This window comes from Excalfactoria chinensis, chromosome 2, assembly GCF_039878825.1.
Source record: "Excalfactoria chinensis isolate bCotChi1 chromosome 2, bCotChi1.hap2, whole genome shotgun sequence".
Lineage (NCBI taxonomy): Eukaryota > Metazoa > Chordata > Aves > Galliformes > Phasianidae > Excalfactoria > Excalfactoria chinensis.
Genome location: NC_092826.1, coordinates 23253952 through 23278807, shown reverse-complemented (window position 1 = coordinate 23278807; position 24856 = coordinate 23253952). Strand labels below are relative to the sequence as shown.

Genomic DNA, 24856 nt, shown 5'->3' with positions numbered 1-24856 from the left:
AATTATCCAACTAAGTCATATTCTTTACCATTCAGACAAAAAGTCATATTTTAATTTCCAATCAAACAGGAAAAAAAACCAAACAAATACGATATACACGTTCTGTGCTTTTCAGTATCTTTACCTAATTTAAGTATCTGAAACCTTGAACTTTAGATGATAGCAGATTTTCTACTTAGGGCTGATGTTTAAGTCCCTCCCAGCCCTGGCCACAGAAAGGTTCCATGGGTCACAAGGAATTACCTCAACACTCAATACCTATGAGCAACAACTACAACCAACTCAACCTCAACATTTCAAAACTGAATGCAAAGTCGGACACCTAAGAAAATCACATGAGTACTAAGAATGGAAGTGCTGATAGCTGCCACCATTGTTTCAATAGGCCATGCCAGAAAAAACACTGGCTTGGTTTTATGCCATGGGATGAATAAAAGTAATGTTGCCAAGCATGCTGAAAATGAGAGACTTGGAGTGCCAAGTATGATGATTGCATTCATGATTACACAAAGAACAAAAAAACATCTTCAAAATTTTCTTTCATTTGCTGCACAGCACAAGCTCAAGTCTGAAAGGTCTTGATCCTCAGAAGGTTTTACCTCTGAAAATGGGAGAGGTTAAGCAAAGGGAGAGAGAACAATAAAGCAAAAGGAAAAATCATGGATTCAGAAGCGAAAGGGTTAACCTGTTTTGTTTCAGTCGGTGTTCTACCAATGCCAGATTACAAGGGAAAGACTAGAAAGAGCCAATTTTTTTTTAAATTATTATTATTCTTTTAAAAAGAAAAAAGAAAAAAAATCAGGCCTATCTGTCACAGTGTTGTCCGGGCTGGAAGAACCGGCAGGAACCTCAGATTCCTGACCAAGCCCTCCTGCACACAATGCCTCCTGAATGGAAGGAACCCAGGCCCAGCAGAGATAGCCCGCTGTCAGGAACCGGCCCTGACGTGTGTGGACAGACAGGGCTGGCCTCGCAGGATGTCAGAGCGGCAAACTGCAGCTCGAGATACTGCATTTTCACACACTCTCAGCCTGGATGTTTTGCTCTTCAGGTAATTAAACAAGGAAACGGGGCTGATGTGTACAAGTCTGACCCCTGCGCTGCGGCTCCACACTTCTGCCTATCAACTTCCGCAAGGACTGCCTGCAGCATCAACAGTCTTCTGCTCTGCTCCCCTCTCTCCCAGTGCCAAGCTCTAAAACAAATCCTCCTGGAATTATGTGCTGCTGCTGCCTACTCCTTTTGCTGTTTCAGAAGGACTGAATTGCTTGGTGTTCCATATGCCTTGCTGCTTTTTCGTAGGAAGAAGGAAAGAGGAAGGAGACAGTTACTTTCTGAGAGCTGTTCCTCAGATCCAGTCACAAGATTACCTGGAGGAAGGGAAGAATGCATGAGGCAAAGAATTCCCGAATTAATGCTTATGTTCAGGTCGTTATTCAAAACGTGGAAGATCCTGAAAAGTCTCTCTGATTCATCCATCCAACCAGTTATTATTATTATCCAATCCAACACTTATTATTATTTTTCACTTTCTGAGTCTTTGCTTGACATAATGATATAAACCACAGAATCGGAAAAAAATAAACCAGTGCCTCCTCTCTCTTTTTTTTTTTTCCTATATTTAAGAAAGGGTAGAAGGCAGGTGCTACCACCTATAGTCTGTGAAAGCCCTGCACATGCTGCTCACTGGCTGACCCAGTTTCTACGCTCTTTAAATACTATTTAAACAAAATGATTTTAGAAAGGGTAACATATTCTTACTTCTTCTGAAAACCCACAGAATAGAATATTGGCGGAGAGAGAGAGAGACCAGAAGAAAGAGGAGCACAAAAGTGTGCCTGCTTGTCTGTGTTCAACACAAAGAACATTAAATGAAAACAACTGGCACGCCGCCAAATTCCTATACAGGCAAAGAGATTCAAATAAATTGATTTCACGCATCACACTGACCTGGGATCAGTGAGCAGTGCTACAATACACTCGCTGCTCCATGTGGGGCAAAGCCCATTAATGTTATCAGAGCCTCAGCACATCACCACGAGGAAAAAAAAAGGGAAACCAAACTCTGTATACTCAGATATTCACATTGGAAGGGGAACTTAAGCTGAAGCGCTTTGTTTCAGTTTACTAATAAATACATCCTATTCTCACGGTCTGTTCATCTCAAAGGTTTCAAAGGTTGTAGTTTACAAATTAAAATAAATACAAATGCCATACGCTCACCCTTACACCCTGCTTTCAACGTAGCTGCTCTCAAACTCAGTTATTCTCTGTGAATTTCCTCCCTTCCCCGTCCGCCAGTGTTTTATATAGATTGTAGGCTATTTTCTTTGTACTTCAAAAGCTGGATCCCTGCCCAGTATGTTCTTCTTGGCTCAGAAAGTAAGCTGAAGAAAACGGCCACCAGTCTCAACCACTCCAAATCAACCTGACCTACAGAAAAAAAACATCATTTGCAAGTCAGCTATAAACAAGGCCCTTCTTCACTGGGTAGAATTGCTTGGGCTCCCTCCCTCATTTCAGAATTTCACTTTCTTACAAGATGTGAAGAAACCCATGTGCATTGTGGAGCCTCTTCTTGTCATCCAGCCTTTGTTTTTCATTAAGACCTCTCATAATCATACCACACAATCAAGAGTGATGCCAGCCAGCCACAGGTGTGCACCACATGAACAGATGAAGACCCGATTGTGAGTCGAGTAATGACAGTCCTGTGTCTGTAATGCACTCGTCCCCAAGAACTCTATTACATCTGTTATATGTTAGAAGGGGGAATTATTACTTCAATTGGACTCTTCAAGATGTGTAAGCACGCAAACAATTGATTTAAAGACTAACAAAGGAAAAGCAAGGAAAAGAAGACATTACAGGAGCAGAAGTAAGGTTAGGATCACCCTAAGCGTAGGCAGACTGATGCAAGTGGCCATTGCTTCAAGGAAGCTATAGGTTCAGCTACCTCCTACCTTGCCATTATTCCATTTTTTGTTTCAAACAGTAAGTCAAATCTTCTTGGGCACAGCAAAATCCATATTGAATTAAGACGACTTTAAACACTGCTGAGAGAACACTCAGCTCTGACCTACCTCTGCTTTTAATGAAAACTACATCATGTGATCTGAAAAGGTGTTGTCTGCCAAACCATCCATCGAAGTGGGCTGCAAGTTGCTATAATATATAGGACAAAGCTATCTAGGGTAATGGAACAGAAGCTTTTTGATGGATTTCAAAACAGTGTCGGGCACATCTCTCAAGTCAGTCATCCAAATTTCAGTGCGGAGCATCTTGGCTATTTAAGACTAAAATTCTTGAATGTGTTACAAACACATACATCCAGATTTAGGTAACTTAGCCACTTCATTCCATATATATCTCAAAATGGGTGTGCCCAAAGATCTATCAATTACTCACCACCACCAATTGCTGTCTTTTCTACAAAATAGCTGCAAGGCAGTTCTGGGTCGTCTTTTTCACTACGGTAAAAAATTATGGTTAACTCAGTAGGTTTTGCTACAGAGAGGATGTGCTTGTTTTGCTATAAAGCTAGATTGATAGGGCTGCCAGGAGAAGGAACTGTTTAGGATACAGCTTTGTAATGATGGTGCAGATGTGCCTGCACCCAGGTGATACGGGCAGTCTGACCTGCAGCAGTGGTTGACAGGTAACATGTTCCCTCCCATTTTGTGAATATTTCGGTAGTACAAGAAGATCATTTGGGCTTTATAAAGATGAAGTGATTTTCAGTCATATTCAGTCCCTCTTTCTAATAAAAATGATCAGTATTAGAAAACACGTCTGTCTCCTAAGTTGTAGAAAATTTCCATTATCTTGCACGTGCTCCGACAGCAATAAACCACAATAAGCTTCACATTAGTATGCCAGCACTGCATGCTTGAGGCATGAAATCTTTACTTTTACATTTATTTATTTTTGAAATCCTTTATGAAGACCTACATCGCAGAAGAAATCAACCAACAGCCACCCATACAGGGTACACTTGCACTTTGAAAACTGGACTGCAGGCAGAAGAAAGGAGGGGAAATAGAAAACACTGTGAAATCAACAAAATAAAAATGCAACAAAAAAGTCTGCTAAGAATATGCTTTCTTTTCCACACTGCCTGTGTGCAGGAAGATCACAGAGATACAATGACTTGCTTTAAATCAAGCTAGAAACTCAATTTAGAATGCCAATTCATTTTTAATAGGATTTAATTTTTTTTTTTTAAATTACGCCCACAGAAACGCACAAAGGCTCCACAGCGTGCAAATCTCCTTGCATTACAGCACCCATACAGTATTGTGGGGCCCTGAGTAGGCAGTGTCTCACATAGAGAGTTTAGGGGCACAAAACCAAGCTTCAGCTGCCTTCAAAATAAACCAGAGCACAGCCCACTGTACTCAGACTGCTTGTTCACTTTATTTTGATATCGTACTCCATCAAAGTTATGTCAGAGGCAAAACAGTCCAGCACTAAAAAAAGACAGTATCAAGAGTGTTGGAAAGCACTTAGACTTAGTTCAGTACTTTCTTGCTATCCAGACACCATTTTAGGAGAAAAAATGCAGTTTCAGTAAAGACAGGAATGACAGTCATAAGTTAAGTAGAAAAGTTGTTCTGCCATCACAGATTTACTTTTCAACTATAGTAAAAACTTTTGCATGCAAGAAACTGGAATATTCACCCTCAATATTTCCTGAATCAAATTTAACACAGATTCCCAATGCAATGAGTTCACCTCTAAATTATAAAGACAACCATTTGGCCAACATGATTACAACTGTCCCTTAACTTGGTTGCAAATACCGTTCCAATTCACAGTGCTGTGAACCAAACTTAATTATTTTTACAGGCCAGTGAAACAATATTTATATGCCAGATAAAACGTACCTATGGCATCAGAAATACAGGAAACGTGGTTAAAGACTGCAAATAGAGGTTATTTACAAGAAAAGAACAATTCTAGAAAAGTCATCACCGAAGGATTTCATCGTTAGAGCTGTACTTCAGTGATATTAAAATGATGGCAACACCTCTATTGACTTAAGCAGACTCTTATGAGGCTAAGGGCAAAGATTTCAGCTTAGATTACAGTTTACACGGCAAGGTACAGTCATTACAAATAACGTCTGAATGGTACGCAGATTAAAAAGATCAAATATGTTTCTGTTCCTTACCTTGACAAAATTCAAAGTTCCCTTTTTTCCGGCAGTCACCTATCACTAAACTCAGTGCTCTCCAAGTGTTTCTTTTGACAGATATCATTCTCCACCAACCGCTCTGCTAATTTCCTCTTTCCTTTTCTGACTGGGACAGATATTATGTTCACCAGCCCAGAGATCAATCTTTTCTATTGACAACAACAAATGAAAAAAAAAAAAAAAAAAGAAAAAAGAAAGAAAAAGAAAAAAAAAAGCACATATCACAGCCAGTTTGAAGAACCACACCCCTTCATTTGCATGATAATAGCAGTCTTTTAAATAAAGAGAGAAGACAGAACCGCTATCATTCTAAATCAACTACCCACATTTTCTTAGTTAATATAAGGCAGTGCTTTAATGCCATATTAATTGTTAGACAAAGCCTGCTTCAGAAGTTGCCCATTTTCAACTGTTAATATATAAAGGGCAGCAAAGAGCAGCCTGCATGCCACCTAGTTACTAATTCTGCAAAAACGATTGGTTTCAAATGCATCAATAGGATATAAAATATTACATACTTTACCTGGTTGAAAAGAAGCCCTAGAGAATAATTTATTAAATGAACGTGGTTACTAAAAATGGAAACCTTGCAATTACACAACACTATATGAACTCATAAGTCGTAATAGCAAAACATTTTAAGAAAGACAGATCAAAAAGGTATCGATGTATTTACAAATCATCCTCCCACTTCTGAAAAGGCAATTGCTCTCCCACTCCAACACCTACGTGAGCTGTTTATTTGGGTTACACAAATACTTTGTCATTAGTATGAGCCCATATGACAGCGCTGTCAGTTTTTCCAAGACATTAATATGCTTTCCGGGGTTCATAATTATGTCAAGGCAGAGAGGTTTCAGAGCCAGGCACGCAGTTATGTCCATGCTTCAACCAGCATCCACTACTCAGGTGTTTCAGGACATACAGTTAAACATGCAGAAGGATCTGGCCACAGCCGCATGCATCTACCCAAGAACCCAGCCCGGACTGCCTCCTGGACTAGATTATACTGCAAAAAAAATGGATCGCCTGAGGGCATTTTCAAAAGATGACATTTGTACTGATGCTCAGAATTGCAATCTTCCCCACAGAAAAAAAAAAAACAAACCTGTTTCTGTGCAGCCCTGGCCCAAGCCAAATCCCTGTTATTTCAAGAGGTGTAAGGGGACTGTGGGACTGTACCCAGCATTTGGCAACTGCTGGCTTTCAAAATGACACAGTTGCCTTTGGAAATCTGGAAAACAACTGCCAAAGTAGAGTTAGGACTCCCCCACTTGGGTGCAATAATTATTTTTCTAAAACTATTATTGCCATGTGGAAATTCTGTAGTTGCCACCATGTACATACGCTGGCATTCAGAATTACCTTTCCGCTGTGCCTTATCATGAATTCTGTACTTTTCAAATCTTCCGACTTCTGGATAACACGTTACACTTACACAAATGCACACAACGTTCTCTAAACTGCCATTATTGTTTGATTTGAATGTTATGGCCATAAACTCATGCCACTGGCAATGTTGAAAAATACTTCACTGACCAAGTGGCCCCATTAATTTCACTGAGCTCATTTAAACATTAAGTTTTCTACTGAGTGACGATAGAACAGTCTGGTTGAAATACGGGTTTAGAGTCGAACAGTAAATTAGCATCATATTCTGGATTCAGAATTACATGTTTTGTTAACCTTTGCTAATTTGGCCACTGGAAATAATTAAGATCAAATATGTTAAATTCTGTAACATGTAACAATTCACTATTTGTGTCTACTGAATAGCATGCTTCTCTTCAAAAGGTTTTTAAATCTCTTACTGTACCACAATAAGTTCTTATGAAAGAGAAAGGAAAAAAAAAAATCAAAGAAAGTACCCATCTGTGGCCCACATCACAATGGAGTCACCACTTAACTTACTGCTCTTCCTTTGTTACAGCCCCAGGTTGATTTTATCTACGTACCACATTTTCTAAAGTGATGGATGCATTCTGCTATACCCATTCCACAGTAATCTGCCTTTTATAACGCATTTTTGCTTCCCGATTTGTAAACAGTTGTTGTCTCTGGAATGTACATGCAAAATCATCTGAAGTCTGAACTTCACTGAAAGTAGAATGCCTCAAACAATTTGTAGTCTTACAAGAGTGTTAGAAAAAAGGATCAACATGTTGTATTACCATGGAAATTTTGAAAAACATACTTTCCCAAACAAATATTACTTTTTCTCAATGGTATGAAGTAATGAAAACCACATGTGTAAATCTGCGATCCATGCAGTAGTTCAAGCTGCAGCTAATAGAAAATACAGAGAGTGAACTCTGCCATATAAAGGATTCTTGTTACAGAAATATAATGTGAAAACCAGATGCAGACAGAAAACCTTAATCACAGATGGGAATGTAATCACTGGCATACAGAATACTTTTTTGATCAATCTCAACCATATGAGAAATGTATTTATTTTCTAAGGAATGCAATAACTCGAGAGAGACTTCTATTTGAATTCAGTTAACCTCATATTCACAGTGCTTTTATCTTATATATAGAGAGGGGGTGATATAACCTGAGTCAAGTTTTTAAGAAGAGCCATTGGCCCTGGCAAATCATTCTTGTATCAGCTTATCTTTCAAGGAATTAATAGGATGTAAAGACTACAAATATCAGAATCAGCCTCAAAAGAAATCAACTACTATTGCACTTCTTAGTTACTGCCAAAAATCTCTTCATCACCTAAGCTCTTCTCTGGTTAATTTTTTTCCCTTAATATGTGGTTCTTCAGAACAGCAATGCAAAAAGCACATTATTGTGCTCAGGCTCTGCAGATTAGAGCTGGAGTCCTGTAAGAAAGAACCTCCCCACTCCATTACAAAACCTGAAAGTGTCATCTGCTCAAAATGTTCAGTCTACTCCAGGCCTCCTCCTAACTACTGGAAATCCTAATGAATGCCTTCACACATACAGATCATGGTGTCAGAAAAAAAACAACACAACACGCTCCAGCTATGTATTTATATCAAAGCTCTTAAACACAGCTTGCATTTTACCAAGCAAGACAGATCAGGACTACCCATTTTCATTGCTAGTGACTTTCCTGCTCAACAGTCAGAGATGGAAATAGAGTCACAGAATGGTTTAGATTGGAAGGGACCTCAAGGATCATGAATCACCAACCCCCCACCACAGGCAGGGCCACCAACCTCCACATTTAATACCAGACCAGGTTGCCTAGGGCCTCATCCAACCTGGCCTTGAACACCTCCAGGGACGGGGCATCCACAGCCTCCTGGGCAGCCTGTTCCAGCACCTCACCAGTCTCTTGGTAAAGAACTTCCCCCTGAAAAACAACCTAAATCTTCCCACTTTTACTAAAGCAGTAGTAAACTTCTAAAGAAAAATATGGAAATTGACATGCAATCTGAATATCAAGTTCAAGATTCCGGTCACAGACATGCCACCAGCAGAGCTCACACTGCCACAAGGACTCAGCCTATTCGAAACACCGTGCTCTTACCTCACCCTCCTCATCAAACAAATTTTACACTTGGTGCTCAGACTGAACTCTCACATTAAAATGCAAGATGAAAATCATGGGTGTTCATTGGGCTAATTCCTATAAATGCATTTTCTCAATGGAATGCCTGCATGCTTGATGGCATTTGAAAGAAACTACTTACTGAATATATCTTTTTTTCTTCTATGTTAACAACTAATAAACCAGCTGATGAAAACACTTTGACCCTAGCTCTGCAACAGAAGTTTGGATAGTCTGGATTGTTTTTGAACTATCTTGTCTACTCTGCCATTTAACTTTGAATTTCTGGAGCTGCAGCATCTATCAATAGTGCAGGATTCGACATTTAACTCTGAATTAATATGAATTGGACATGCTGGTCCTATTTCTGAACAAGCATTCCTCAATTAATAATAAACTTGGGCCAGATACACATTTAAATTGCATGCTTTTCGGACAGCAGAATCTTCGTGTGTAGAGTGCTACGAATTAGAGATGAATCTTGCAGCTGTAAAACAGTTCCACATGACAAAACAGAGACCCTGCAAACTCTTTCTTCATGTCATGTGTGAGTATGTGTGTGCCTGCATCTTTTTCTTCCCCTCATCTAATTTCATCTGTGAGAGACTGTCCCTAGAGGACAAGAGAAGAGAGAACCAATTATATCCAGAGGTTGGTTTCTCCAAAATGAAGGCATCTGTTCCATGCCAACGACTTCCACATGGAAGGAAAACAGAACTTTGAAGGCATCTGTGTTCATGGCTGACAGTCGCAGATCTTAGGATCTACTGTAATTGCCCAGCTGCAAACACAGTTTGGTTGCTGCTGCTGTCAGCTGATCTTGCACAGAAAAGAAGGGAGTGTAAGCCCACAGAAAGTAGCTGAATAAAAATCAGATAGTCTTACAAAAACACTGATACCTTCTCCCATCTGATGACAGTGTTTTTTGTAGTAAAATGGCTTTGATAGAGCTAAATTGTGAAGCCATTTTTAATGAACCCCTTACCAAATATTCTGCTTTAAAATGCTATTTTTGCCATTCTGTAAATAATATACAAGTTTAGGCATAAAGTGCTCATTATTTGTTCATGTTTTGGGCTGGTATTTTGTAAGAGTGATTCAGAAACCAGCATGATTCACCAGCCACAGAATCCTGCAGCCCGCCCCACTTGGGTAAGTAGTCTTGATAAAAGCAAGAGTATACCTGAGCAGAAGCTTCTCCATTTCCTCCCAAATGCATATGGCAGACAAATAACTTTCATGATATTTATTATTCAGCTCACACAACTTCCAATGTGAGTGGATCCTTTCCAAAAGACACTTAAAGAAATATTACTGGTAGTTTAAAACCTGCCTTACAGCATAGGGAGCAATGCCTGCAGCAAAACACTCAGCAATACTGTGCCTGTTTGCTGCTAAAATCAAGTGAATAGTAAAGCTGCAGCTCATCTGAAGCATCTGGACCCCAACTAGTCTTCCAAAGCACAGCACTGAATGCCAGCACGGGACTAAGAATACTGACCATGCAAATGCAACACAATGTACTAAAAACGGAGTAGCCTGAGCAGAGGAAGTGTTTTCCTTCCCCATCCTTCACCCATCACATAAAAGTGGACCAAAGTTTTTACAAATACTTCATATACCTGTGATCTTTTGCAGTTTTCTTATGTAGCACTTGTATCAACAGCTTGAAAGAAAAAAAGACACAGTATGTTAAAGAAATGACTTCTCTTTGTTGTATTGTTTTGTTTTAATAGGATTACTAGTTATTTTGCAGGATTTCACCTGCAAACCCTCACATACACGGTACTCAGCCTTTCCAGCCAGCAAGCCACACAACTGAGGAAGGCCAACCCGATTCCTATGCAGCTTCCCTTGCCTGGCACATACTTTGAATTATTACAAATGTGCAAGGTAGAGAATATGGGGGGGGGGGGGGGGACACAGCAGACCTGACACTTCCTGACCACTTCTAAATTGCCTCCAGGAAGGGCAAGAGTTGGGAGTAAGGACAATTAATACAGCCACCTGCTTCCTGTGACCTCCTGGGGAGCAGGCATGGCTGCTGACAGTGGGCTTTGGCACTGTCACTGAGGTCCTGCCCATCCTTCTCTTCCCAGAGAATCTCCAAGATAATAAAAACAATAGTGGCCAACAATAGCTCCATAAGATAAGGAGAAATTTTGGCCTGGACTAAAAAAAAAGAAAAAGAAAAAAAAATTAAAATAAATACATAAAATTAAAAATAAATAAATGAAGAAGGAAATTATTCAAAACCTCCCAAGCATTTCATGGGAAGAGGACAGGACCCATAAATCTCAGAAACTGTCTAGGAAGTGATACATTGACTCACTCTTAAAACTACTGTAGCTGTTATTTACTGTAGCTGTACATGTCTCTGGAAAGTTTTGGAGCAGGCAGCTGGCTTAAACACAGTTTTACAGCTCTTGGGATGCAGAAGTGAAGAAAATCTGGCCCCATATACTCAACAGGAACCTCTGACAATATTATTACAGCAGGAATGGATTTTTTCTCTCCTTTAAATGGAATTCTTCATCAGGTAACTCCATCATTTATAATGCAAAGACAGTGACTCACTTTGCATTCAGATAATGTCGTTAGGACAACATCTGAACCTGACCTCCAAATGAGTGCAGCAGAGTATAGCTAAGATCACAGAGGTGAGACGGCAGCACTGAAAGTGCAGATCTCCAACCTTGTGTTGAGACAAAAGGCACACCATCTTCAAGGAGAACTGGGTGTGTAAACACCACTGAAGATCTGAATGCCAGCGCTTTCAGGCCAAAGCTCACAAGCTCTGCTAACTCATGGAGTTGCATTAATTTATCATGGTGCACAGGAAATGAGTGTAACATCCAGAAACTAAGCTTTGCTATTACAGTTCAGTTTGATGTTTTCCTTGCTCATCTTCAGCACACTTTAATACAGGTTGCAGCATGCTTTTCCAGCATTAAGTGGTTTGCCAACAAGCTTTAAAAATAATAAATAGCACAGTCATGAAACAGCTTTTGCTTAATGGTTCCTAGAACTCAGTGACTTCACTCACTAAAACCCTTTCTATAATGTTACTCTTAAATACTTTCAGCAGTGTCACCATTAAAATAAAATAAAAAATCATCCCGGCACTCCCATCCATTGATAGCACACCCGCAGGTGCCATTATCCCTAAATTTGTTGGCAGCTTTCTCTGGCACCACTACACTTTAATGGCCCTGGCAGCAAACCTCACCTGGATGTCACTGAAAGCACTCCTTTGGAGCGCACTTCCCAAATATCCTTTGCAGTACTATCAGTCCGTCTTCTTTGTTGCATTCTAATCATCTCATTTTCTGGCAATGGCCTCATGCACTCTTGCAGTCCAAGCTAGAGCTGGTCTGTGGCAGTGTTCTCCTTAAGCTAACACGTGATTAACAGTCGGGATAAATTTTCAAAGAAGATTTCAGGGTAGTATCTTCACTGTTCATAGCAAGTGTAACTTGACTCCAAGCTTTTTTTATTTCATCCCAGTAACGCAATGGAGCTAATACAATAGCAATGCAAAGCACAAGTACAAACCCCAAGCTAATCTAACACTCCATCAGAGAGACTGTTAGACCTTGGGACCACCAGATGCCACACACATTTACTCAACACACCACCTGATTTGTCATGGCAGCACAAAGCATCGGCATCCTGATACTGCCAGAATGGAAACGCATGAAACAAAATATTTTCTAGAAAATAAACAATACTGGGGAAAAGTGGACAAGTTGGAGAGTTGGATTGCTTCTTTTTTTGTCTCAAACTATTTAAAATGACACCTAGACTCCAAGCTAAGTGGCCACCTGTGTGGTCACGTTCAGAAATGCAAAAAACATCGTCCATGGACGTCCAAATAAAATGAATCACAAAAGAAAATGACTAGTGGTAATGACTACTATTTATGCAAATTACATATTAACATCCAAAAAGGCAGGCACACGCAAGCCTCCTAGAACCACAAAAGTAGCTGCAGTTTTGTACAATTTGTAGCGGTCACGCAACCACCTCCTCAGATGCACATCAAAATTCCTGTTTTTCACTCCCTGGTTCAACATGGCTTTTCACAAATGATGCATATTTTATTATTCATTGTTACCTGCCACTGTGTGCAGATTAATTCCACTCCACTAGGTGGAGTCTTATATCTTTCCAGACAGCGACTTAATTTCCAAGGGAATCTGTTATCCTCTACGAGCTGTGGGTGTAACTTTATCATAAGCACCACGGTCGACCTGCCTTGACTAACAGAAGTGGCAATGTCTCAAATGCCTGCTTTAAGAAATAACCAAATATGTCATGAAGATCACACGTTGACGTGTGGCAGTATGGGACTGTTTAGGAATACCACTGTCGTACAGTTCTGTTTGACACAGTTGTGTTTTTGTGATAACAAAATTTAATCAGGAACACAAGAGTTAAAAAAAGAACATCGGTAAGTCACTTTATCTCACATATGCCCAACAACTAAAGATAAACAAAAGTATTTTGCTGAACTTATTTTCAGTCCTCTGTGTGCATTCGTAAATATTTTGGATATCTTGGATGTTCTTCCTCTGAAGTATCCCAAAACCTATCACAGAAAATGAAAGCTAGCATGAAAGAATTTATTTCTATAGTCACATTTCCATTCACAAACACTGGAGTTATATACAGCAACTATTCAACAGGGACATCAAAACAGCATTCAGAATTTTTGGCCAAGAGTGAGAACAGAGCACTTCTATGAATGTGCTGCAAAATTTTAGATAAGAAAATTGGGATACAGACTCTCTACCTATATACAATCTCTGTCAGACTCTACCCCAATCCCTGCAATAAAGAAAAAAACAAAAATCCTGTGACCAAAACAAGAAGCACCTTGGCTTAAAAACTCCTCAGGCAGACAGCATCTCCCTTAGCACATGACGGCAGAGCATTTGTTTGGCGATACTCGCTAGCAGAAAGCTCCGCGTAGGCACTTAGTGCTAACACGGGGCTCCGCCAGGGTCTCACGTTGCCGGGTCAGCCACGGTGGGGCCAGCTCAGCACGGGTTCTGCTGTTGGCAGATATCACAAGTTATTTAAGGCTACAGACATTTTGCTCCGATCGGCCGTGTTTTTTTGTAATATTTACTTCTCGTACATATGTCTATAACTATGTATACGTCCCACAGAAGGTGAGGTTTAACAGGGTTAGCTTTGTTGGGGGAAAGGAGGTTTGGAGGAAAGGAAACAACTTTCATGTTTAGAAGATTTGAATCTAGTGACTGTCATAGGATGTAAACACTCTTCCGGGGAGGGAGGCTTTTTGTTATGTTTCAGGAGTGCACAGAGTTTGGGATAAAATCTGTATAAATAATCATCCCTCTGTCATTCAACATAAATTTATGCACGTGTGTGCGCACACAGTTATGTTTGAGAATACAAACTACAAAGTAGACATGCCACAGACTTCCAGACAACCTCCTGCAAGCACTGATCTCTCACAAAATCCATTCTATATTTAAATTTCAAGTTTATTGAATTTTAATTATTTTTGATCTGCAGATCACTTTGAGGAAAATCCCCCAAGGTCAATAGCTTACAAATCCAATTGTAAAACCAAACACAAGCATCAGCAAGGCCCCTTCCCGTACAGATACCTGCCAAGGAACCGAGTTCCTGACTTTTAGATTAGAATTCAACAGCTAAAGCCCATTCTGATATCCAAGCCAGGTAATTCTCTACATTGCACTAAATGTGAAATAAAGAAGAAAATGAAAAGCTCTTGTTTCATTCTGCACATTTACTGGTGTTCCATACATAAGGCTCTATCATTGTAACTTAATTATCACTTCTTCATTAAGATTCTTATCCAAAAAAATTAACAAGCAACCCCCCTTTTCATTGCATCAGAAGGACATTGTTTTGTTTTTTAATTAAAAAGTAATAATGTGTTGGTTTTGTTTTTGTTTTCCCCTGGAGATGCCTTTGATAGAAAACTTATGTTTTACCAATGCAGCTCTTTCCAGGTTTATAAAACTCACTTGGATTAGCAGCTCAAGAGCAGCAAATACGTTTGTGTGTAGGTATTCAAAACCTAATTTAATAATTTCATTTAACTGTGGAAAAAGTCACACCAAAAACCCCACCAAAAGGTTCTTAAGGAGCTTAACTATAGATTTGCAGGTCCAGTAAGGAGAAAGTCAAAGAAAGCTCTGCCATGCTCTGAACTTCCCTTACTTTCAGCAAGGTACTCAGAGGTAGGTGAAGCTGTATGGTTAGGGGAAGCTTTATGGTATGAGGAAGCAGCTACTCATCATTTTAAGATACAATCATAGTTTATTAATGAAATCATTTTAAATGTACACGTTAAATCCTTTAGCCAATACAGTGACATTCAGCTATCCAGTGCCATTTTTATAGTCCAAACAGATATGGTCCTAATTGCATAATGCTATTTTATCTGCTGAAGATAAAAGTGCCGATAAACAAAAATGCACATTAGGCAGGAGATTTTTCAGAATAGATTTTTTTTTTTTTTTTTTTTTTTTTTTTTTTAAATAACCCACTTGCATTAACAAAAGATTGCAATGGCTTCCAAATTATAGGGTGTTATTTTTAGTGGAAGTAGTTCAATATTCATATTGGAGCAGATGTAGCAGTTTAACAAAACAGCTCTTCAAATCCTGCACAAATTGAAAACAGGAAAACTGATTGCATTTTCTCTTATCACTTTCCTTTTCTGAATTGACACTTTTGGCCTTCTGAAAATTTACACATGGCTTTCATCTCAACAGCACCTGCTGATCAAACAGAAACCTAACATTTTCATGAAAATGGTATAAAGGACCAGTTTTCTTTTTACCATCTTAAAGGGCATCAGCAGTCCACTTGATGGCAACAATTGTTGAGTAGATGGCACGCTCGGAATATATTTTATATTTTCATTACAGTTACTGTTAAAAATGAGTTAAATCACCGGTGGCTCTTTCGTATTAGCTTTTTGTCTGCCTTAAATTAATTTCAATCTCTATCTCTGCCTAACCCTGATGGGTTTCATTCTGCAGTCAGCTAGATTTTAGAGAACATCTGAAAGACTTTGATATAATAAAACGCGTCCTATGTTCTGCAGCCATTGGGTCTTCTTTTTAAACGTGTTTATATGTTAACGTATAAATTAATTTATGCAATTGGTGCATACGTATGCATGACTGCATATTTTTCTTTATACTAAATAAAAATGTGTATCTATTATTCTGCAGTATTTTTCCTGTATTGAATCACCCGAGCACTGTCACAAAAGCATGTTGAGAAGGCCAAAGTTGATCTATTTACATTAAAGTTGTTCTTTGCGTCCCTGTGCAATCTTCAGAATCGGAGAAGGTCTAGCAGGCACTTTGGAACTGAAGCATCAAGGCAGGGTTGAGACAGTGCCATTGGCAAACGCACAAGCAACACTACTGGCAGTCCTTGTGCTCTTCTTGAGAAAGGTTAAGGTATCAAGTCATGTACATAAAATATGAAACTTAAGTACCTTGTTATCCTGTCTGCTGCCGAGTCTGTAAACTCTGAAGTGCGGCAGCAGGTAACAAGTACCATCTTCCCTTGTACATAATTCTAGGTGTAATTAAAGATATTCCTGAAACCTGCTACGTGTCAGCTCCTTAACTGATGGAGCCCTAACCCCTCTGAAGTGCTCTGCTGCCATCCATTACCATTCTGCTTCAGTGATAAGGTAACCTGAAGGCAGAAATGACATACAGTAATATATGTGCCACTCCAGACAGTTGGTTTGTGAATTTCAGTGTTTCATCATGCTCACTGAGGCAATCGCAAACCCGAAATGTCAATATGTTCAGTCAATGGAAGTAAAATAATGGGGCTCTATTGTCTTACCCTATCGATCTGCTGCTGTCAACAAGAATACATGCCCCCCTGGCTTTAAACAAATTTTAATTAGGCTTTTAGTTACTGCATCATAGCTATATATCTATCTGTGCAAACACTTGACAAAGCAAAACGGCGGTATTTCAGGCTTCTTGGATGTATTTTAAAGGTAATTGCTGAATGTTTCTTTAAGAAATAATTGCTGATGAAGCCATTTGTTAGAAGAACGTGCATGCACACACTTTGAGTCGCTGTAATCTGGACAGAACTGAAAAACCACCCGCTATCTGCATCCAGAAGAAAAGAAGGGGGGAACAATCCAATCGATGGGCCTCACCGCGGGCGGAGGTTCCCCACACATCACTTTCTGGCAGTGGGAGGGAGGTGGGCAGCAGGCGGTGTGGCCTTTGTGCACACCCAGCACACACACAACACAGCTTATCCTGCAGGGCGGGGGCTATGTAGCTCAGATGGAGTGGGAGGCATAGTGGGCTGAGGTGAAGTGACAGTGGGTTCTCCAGCTCCTTTCCCCCTCTCTTCAGGCTGGCAGTTGGCCCTGCTGCCCTCCTACAGCCCTAGGACAAGCACCTTTTCAGAATGCAGCACTGAGCCCCTGAGGTCACCTCCATCCCCACCAAGAAAATGATCTCCTTCAGCCTAGGATCCAGTCAAAGGATGTGTCCTATCACGAGCACCGAGACGCTCAGCCTTGCATTGACCAAGCAGCCAGGATAAGCCACAGCTCAGCCTTGCCACAGCCAAGCGCTCCAATGCCACACAGCAAGTATGCCTGGCTACAGGTCAACATCATCCACCAGAGATGGAACAATAAAAACAGAGCAGGCCCTCCACCCAGCACTTCAGATATCAAGAAAACAAGTGCTCAGTTCATACTAACAGGATTCATCAAAACTTATCGTGAGGTACTGGGAAGAAAGCAAAGCCTGCAAAGCCCAGCCTGCAGCTGAGGGCAGAGCCAGCCAAAAGCAACCCTGCACAAAGACTGCTGGTTGCTCAATTCACTCTGTACTTTTCAAATGTTCCTCCCTAGGAACCAGCATTTATCTCTTAAGGGAATGTGTCTCCCTCACACGTCTGTAGAGAAGCAACGCGATGGCTGGGATGAGGACAATGACAGCACGCTGGAGTGAAACAAGCATTGTTCAGCACTGAACCCCTTCCCAAATCACTCGGCCAAGATAGCAGTTTTTCCACAAGAAAAGAAATAAAGGGAATTTGACACATAATACAATGTGAAAAGCAGAACCTAAGTGGGGGAAGGGCGTGTGTGTGAAAATCATGTCACTGCAATGAATGTCAGATAAAAAGGGGTCTGTCACAAATCCTCCACTAATCCAATAATGTGAAAACCTCTTGGTATCGCTGAGACATAGCACAAGATAATTTTTTTGTATTCTTCATAAACCACTCTATGTATTTAGCATTAGAAAGACAGCAATTTGGCAAATTTTCTTATCAGGAATTTAATTTTCCATTAAAGGTAAACTGACGTTTTACATGTCAAATTTACTATGCGCATACCTCAGCCAGTATTTTTACCCAACCGAAGGGCCACTTTTTGCACAACTTCCTCCAGTTGTCAGTTGTGTGACAACCATATTTAGAGGTAATCAGACAGGTCACATTACAGGAGTTAGTCAACTCATGAGAAACCCTAACCCTCACACTTAATCGAATGCCCTATGCATTTCCAAAGAAAAGTGACTTAAATTAATTCAGCCTGGAAGGTACCACAGAGCTTTCTCTATGTATATGTTCTTTCAAAATATTGTATACTAACAGTTCTATTTGTTCTTAAGATGTAAGGGATTTTTTTTTTTCCTTGAGATGTATGTATATAATATGCAATGAGCTAATTTAGGACCCATCAGATTCTCATCTGCCAGAGCCAAAATGCACATCCTATATCTGTGCTGGCCATCCAACCAGGCAGTTTTACTACTCCAGTCACAATTCTCTAAAGAAAAGCTACTCCAGGATCCTTTCTAATGTAAACAGTTTGCTGCAAAAACACTCACGTTTAAAAATAAAGCAATGTGTGGTAATAAAATAAATACTATCAGACTACAAATGTGTAACAGAAGTGGCGTTCCATAAGCACAGCTGTCTCAAAGTCCAAGCTGCAGGCTAGAAATCTTAATTTCAACTGACTCTCTCTTAATCATGGGTTACCTTCCTATAAAGCGTAAAGTCCATCTGCCCCAGGCAGATAAGTTTTGAAGCATTAAAATAGATAAAAATCTAACATTTTCTTTCTTGCATTGAATATGTGAATTCTAGTGTGTTATAATGTGAGAATTCCAACATATGACCATTATGGCACAATATCTCATAGCTCAGCTTGTCATTACTTCACTTGTAATTCTTATGTTAATTATGTTCATAATTACTATAAACAGATGTGGTAGAAATTCATGTGACCTTTTACTGCAGAAGGCATTTCCCACTCTTTCCACTTTATTTTAGCAATACAATATTAAACTGGAGCAAAGTATTTCTGATACACTCAACATGCACGTGAAACCATGTCCCTACCCCATATATTTCAGCCACAGGACCACCTATGTGCCAGCATATTGACATGAAAATGATGGTAACTGAGAAGTCGACCCTGAAATATACCCCTGAAAGACTGTGCTTGAAGTGAACCCTTTCGGCTAAACCAAATCTACAACTGAAGCCTGGGACATAAATGGAGCAGCGTGTTTTTATTCAGCACCTTTGTTAATGCAGCAGTATCCTGCTTTACAACCTCAGGTACATGACAGCCATACAGCAATTTATTTTACTCACAGCCCAACCATCACCGTCTGTACACAAAACACATTTACAATAAAATCACTATGGATTTCATTAAGAGAAAGCCTACTCGAATTTCATTTCTTTGGACCTAATCTATAATTAGTGTGGACAGACAGGTGCAAACCCTTCTCCTCTACAGATGGCTACTGGAAATGGTGCAAAATAGCTCCTTCTGTTTAAACAACACACAGATAACCTGCTCTGCTCTTATCACTTACAATTACCTCCATTATACTGAACTAATGTTTACTTTAATAAAACGTCCACTGTTCTCTAAACGATATTTGGAAACTTCCATATCAATGGCAGGGGGAAAAAAAACAGATGAAGATGGAAGTCAGTGTCTTTCAGATGAAATTATTTTGAAGGGAAATAAAAAGCCTTTTGAAGGGCAGGATATTTTGACTTCGATCTTACATCTGCTGATCGTTTTTCTTTACCCACAAAACCACACAGTATAGTACTTCCTGATGTATTTATGCTACCATATATTAAGCTAATCAGGTTTATAGTAAACAAGAAGAAAATAACGGCAATTTTGAGGCGGTTCTTAGAAAAGTAACATTTACTGTAGAGAAACAAGACCTTTCACATTGAAACTCCAGTTTTTAAACTAACTTTTTTTTTAGATACTTAATGTGAAAGAAGGTGAAGAAAATGAAATCTGGAAGCCAATATTTTAAGAATTTACTCTCGGTCCTTATGCTAAATTCAGTGTCAGTTTAAACTCTTATAAATATTCTAGGTTGCTATGAAAGGCTGTATGAAAAAGAGCAGGCTGCTACTAGCTAAACGGATCCAAGGTTTTTAATTTATTCTGATTTAAAATAATTTCTTTCTGCGGTTTTCCAGCCAGACCATGAGAAATAACCTCTTCACAACACCAAGTTCACGTTTCATTTCAGTTGATGAGGCTTCTTGATCTCTGCATGACAACTTAAGTTGCTACAGAACAAAGACCAAGGTCTCCCCCAAAGCCTAACAAATCTGAAGCTCATGCAACAGCAATATACTAATATCCTTATTCAATTAGCTAAAGATTTAACAGTAATGGACTGTGGCAAGTGGATTTCAAAGATGGAAATGACAATTGCAAGCCCTTTCTCCCATCACCCCCAATGCAAATACCGCAGATGCCTATTTCACCCCAAGTGCCTGCGATGAGGGGCTTGCAGGCTGCACAGTACCTCAATGGAGCGAGCTCCGCATTCAACGCCTGTCAGCTGAAGTTCATTTCAGAGAAGTGAGAAACAGGATTTGACAGGGAAGAACGTCCTGAGCTGACTAGCCACTGGCCAGCACTCCAGGTGGAGCTGTTTTTCTCCCCTTTATTCTATAAACAATACTTCTGGCACAGAACTCCACGTGCACGCAGGCATACAGAGTGTTAAGTGTATACAGATGAGACTCCGTGTGATGTTTTACTGGTCCATTATTTAGGCAAGAAATGAGTTAACGTTAAGGTGGTCAGAAATGGTAGAAGGCAATGTTTTACTTGAAAAGATTTTGGAAACTATTTAAAAGCTCAAAGCCTTTGAAGGAAAACAACTCGTGCAGCAGTTGCCAGGAAGCAGTGACCTAACGCTGCTGTCTGCATTCCATTACAAACAGAATGGTTCTTGTCTCCTCCGGCCCGCTCCCACCGGCCCCAGAACAGCTCGCTGAGTCCCACCACCTCCCTCACACCCAGCCTGGCTTCAGCTCAGCGTCACCAAGATTTGGGGTGCTGGCTCATGGTGGGGACTGGGCTTTCCTTTGCACTGTTGCGTGATTTGAGTTTTCCATGATGGAAAGGAAAAAAAGATGCAGGAACTGAAGGTAGCAATTCTACCACCAGGTTCAGATCTGGTAAAACTAACCTTCAGAAAGTTGTCAGTTCCCAAACACAGCACTACTTCTTCACTGAAAGCTTTGACAGGGAGTCTGCAGCTCGTCTCACAACTAATGAAGCCTTTGCCAACTTTGTGTTTCCATATACTGAACCGTTAGGAACATGCCATGCTTAGATCTTTTTCCTAGTATTATTTCTATTGATGGGGAGCCCCAGAAACATGCCTCATGCTAAAGCCAAACCGTATAAACAAGACGGAAACTTTCCTAGCATTCAGCCAGGCTGAAGGAAGTTCCCTACTCGTATTGGATTTCCTAAGGAAATCAGCCCAGAATAAACGGCATGAGGTTTTCAGACTTCCCATGGAAAGGTCAAGCATCAGCTTTAACAGCCATCAGAAATCAGTTTCAGTCCTCTCACCACCCAGCTTCACTCAAACTGCTCAGAGAAAAGCAGAGCAGAAGACCTGCACAACAGAACTCTAATCTAAAAGCATCTCTCACATCTTGCCTCAAACTGCGCTTAACAAAGTTACTCATTTAAACTTCCCATTGCATCCGTCAGGATGCAGAAACAGAGGAAATGTGAGGCGATGGGGGTATAATTAAATAAATTATAATCACCCTTAGCCTTAACATATTGTGTTTACAAATACAATAATTATGTTTCTAGCTACATGTCAAAAGAAAATATTTTCTGAGTCCTTCAAAAAGCATGCGAGTATTGCTTGAAGGAGAAAATAAGTCAAAACAGATTAGCAGACCAAAAATGGGTAGGGAGAAAAAAAAAAATCCTGCTTTGGTCAGCAAGTCGGACCACCATCAGGGGATAAATCAATTTGCAGCAGCTGCGGACAGCCATTTAAGTCTGGGGCCTGAACAGATTAATTAGGGGAAGCGATGTTAAAAGTTAAAGGGGTCAGAGTTACATTAAGCATACGTATATTCGCTGGAGCAGCCCCCTCGGCTGTTACATACCGAGACTCAGAAGGCATCCTTCAGTTACACGAGGGTATGCCCACAGCCAGGCGTTTGGCACTCGCTGTACACCCACAGCCGTGCACGCAGGCTGCTTTTAGGAGGTACACCCCTCTCTTCTCCCCATTTCTAACACCCTAAGCCCGTCACCGGCGTCCTGCGGAGCCGCGCGGCTTGGCACCGCCAGATCAAGCGAGCTCCAGCCCTGCTGCTCCGGGTAGTGCCAAACTTAGACTGCTCCGTAAGGCAGGATAGCTACCTGGGGCTCAGAGGATCGCAGCCCGCACCGCAGCGATGAACAAGCTGGGGATGTAACCCGCACCCAGAAGCCTCCAAAATCCGGCTCCTCCCGACTTAGAAGCCCGCAGCCGCTCTGGGACCGACGGCTGAGGGGGAGACCGGACGGCTATAAGGACGGTGGGGCCGCATGCCTTCGCCCTCCCGCACCCCAGGGAGCGACCCCTCAGCTCTGCTGCGTGCGATCCCAGAGCTGCGTCCATGAGTTACTTTCAGTTTCTCTCTAACGTTTAGGGGAGCAGAGAGCAGGGACAACACTGATTATTTCTGGGCACAGAATTTAACAGAATTCACGTGCTGGGGGTGCCCAGTGAGGCCCTCGAGTGCTTTCTTCCCCCGTGTCCGATTTTCGCCCCATCTTCCAACTTTGACACTAACAAAAGGACTCAAAGTGGCCCAAAGTGTAACGCTCGTTTGCACGGACTGGCTTGTGGTTTTCATCCCTCAGCCTCCCGTATCGTGGTGCTTCGCTAACGTATGGAACCGATCTCCCTGGTTCAGGTCGGCGAGGTGACACGATCACATCCTACTGCAGTTTGAGAAACGCACTCCCTAACGCTGCCCTCTCGTTTCAGGGAGCGAGATACGAAACCTCGGTACAATGGAAGACGATGTGCACAGCCTGAAATATTTCTCGCAAAATAGCCTGAAGTGGTGTTGCCAGTGCTACATAATCCGATGATTGTAACGGAACAACAACAAAATCCCACCAGAAATATTTCAGGCACTCCACTTCACATTGGCAAGGTCTGGGATCTGGCAAGAGGGCAGGAAAAAAAAAAAAGGAAGATAAAAACCAAAAACAACTAATCGAGTCCTAAATGGAGACAGAAACCCTACGCTTCGGAGGGCTGCTTTCTACATAAACTGGGTGCTTCGGGTCCTGGGCTTTTGAGAGATCCGGGGCCGAGCCGGTGAGCGGGGACAGCGGTGGAGGAGCTGCATGCACCCGGGCACGGCCGCAGCCCCGGGTTAGTTCCAGCCGCGGAGCCCCAGCGAGAAGGAGAGGGGGAAAGAGAAAAGAAGGGCCCGCACCCCCGCGCCGCGGCCCCGCGCTCGTACTCACACTGCAGAGGACCGGAGATTCCCACCATTCGCCACGGGCTGCGAGCTGCAAATAAAAGTTCCCGTCCTGCTCGGGGGAGCGCCGGCAGCCCAGGCTGCTGGAGGGGCGCGGGGGTGGGAGCGGGGAGAGCAGCGCGGCGCGGCTTCCCTTCCCAGTCCAGATGATCCACGTCCACAAAAGTCAAAACGAGCTGAGGAGAAACTCCAGCTGCTCCTTTCCCCCTCCTCCTCTCTCTCTCTTTTTTTTTTTTTAAAGGAGGATCAGCTCGAGAGAGGAGCCTCCCGGTTCCAAGGGAAAGGACGAGAAGCAAAAATAAAGTCTCCAAGCCGAGATAGCGAATGCCCAGCTCCTTCTCCTCGCCGCAGCCAGACGTGATGCGGAGCGCAGGGAGCGGCCGCTGTCAGTGGCGGGGGCTGTGCCTGTCCCCGTGCAGCCGACGCATCGCCGGGCCGCGCTGTGCTGTGCCGCGTCGCTCCGCACTCCGTTCCGCCGCTCTCCGCTCCGCGCCCCGCTCCGCCCGGCTCCCCGCTAGCAGACACCTCGCGAGGCAGGCAGCATACTGCCGGCAGCCGGCCCGGCCCCGCTACCCAGGTGCAGGGGGGGAGGGCTTAAAGCAGTGGGAGGTGATAGAGGTAGGAGACATCTGTGTCGTGAGGGGGTTAGTGGGGGTCAAGTAGATGTTAACAATAGGCGAGCGCGGTCCCTCTCGGGCAGCCCGCCTGCTCTTTCTTTCCCTTGCTCGCTTTTACCGGGTGGACATCTAACTTGCTCCCTAATGATGCCTCCCCGGCTTTAAGAGTCCAGACTGCCCTGCAGTAACCCAAGACAAACACTTTCCCTGGCCATCTGGAGAGCTCCTGGCTGCTCTGCCTGTGTCTCATCACTGTGTGAAGAGACAGCAGTGCTAGAAATCAAGCCACTCTCAGATCTACTCTCTAATCCCCTTCTGTTAGCTGATTTCCAGTCAGACTGTTTGCTTTCGCATTAGATAATAGCCTTAGAGAAAACAATTATCATTTTCTTTTTCCCTTTGTATTTCGTTCTTTATAAAGTACAGTATTGAGGAAGGCCTCCCTCTCTTTTTTTTCTTTCTTTTTTTTTCCTTTCTTTTTTTTAATTTTTCTCTTTTTTTTTTCCTTTTTTTTTTTTTTTTTCTTTTTTCCCTTTTTTTTAATGAAATGTGCATCTTTCATGGCTTGCAGAACCCAGATGCAATTTCACACTTTCCTGGAAGGGGATTCTGGATTCTTCCAAAAGCAGAAACACGATC

The 24856-nt window shown here is 41.7% G+C and overlaps 1 protein-coding gene across 2 annotated transcripts in view; it reads right to left on the bottom strand.

Annotated features, from left to right (window-relative positions):
* RUNX1T1 (RUNX1 partner transcriptional co-repressor 1) overlaps nucleotides 1-24082 on the bottom strand; it is a 108172-nt gene extending 84090 nt beyond the window's left edge. Inside the window, exons 1-2 of one of the 2 annotated variants that reach the window (XM_072327719.1) lie at nucleotides 23587-23959; nucleotides 5174-5346 (exon numbers count right to left, since the gene is read on the bottom strand). In XM_072327719.1, coding sequence (XP_072183820.1) covers nucleotides 5174-5261 — 88 coding nt within the window. In that variant the 5' untranslated portion in view covers nucleotides 5262-5346; nucleotides 23587-23959. Of the gene's footprint in view, nucleotides 1-5173; nucleotides 5347-23586 lie in introns of both variants that reach the window. The other variant, XM_072327720.1, reaches the window with a different exon arrangement.
* Nucleotides 24083-24856: the final 774 nt, after the last annotated feature.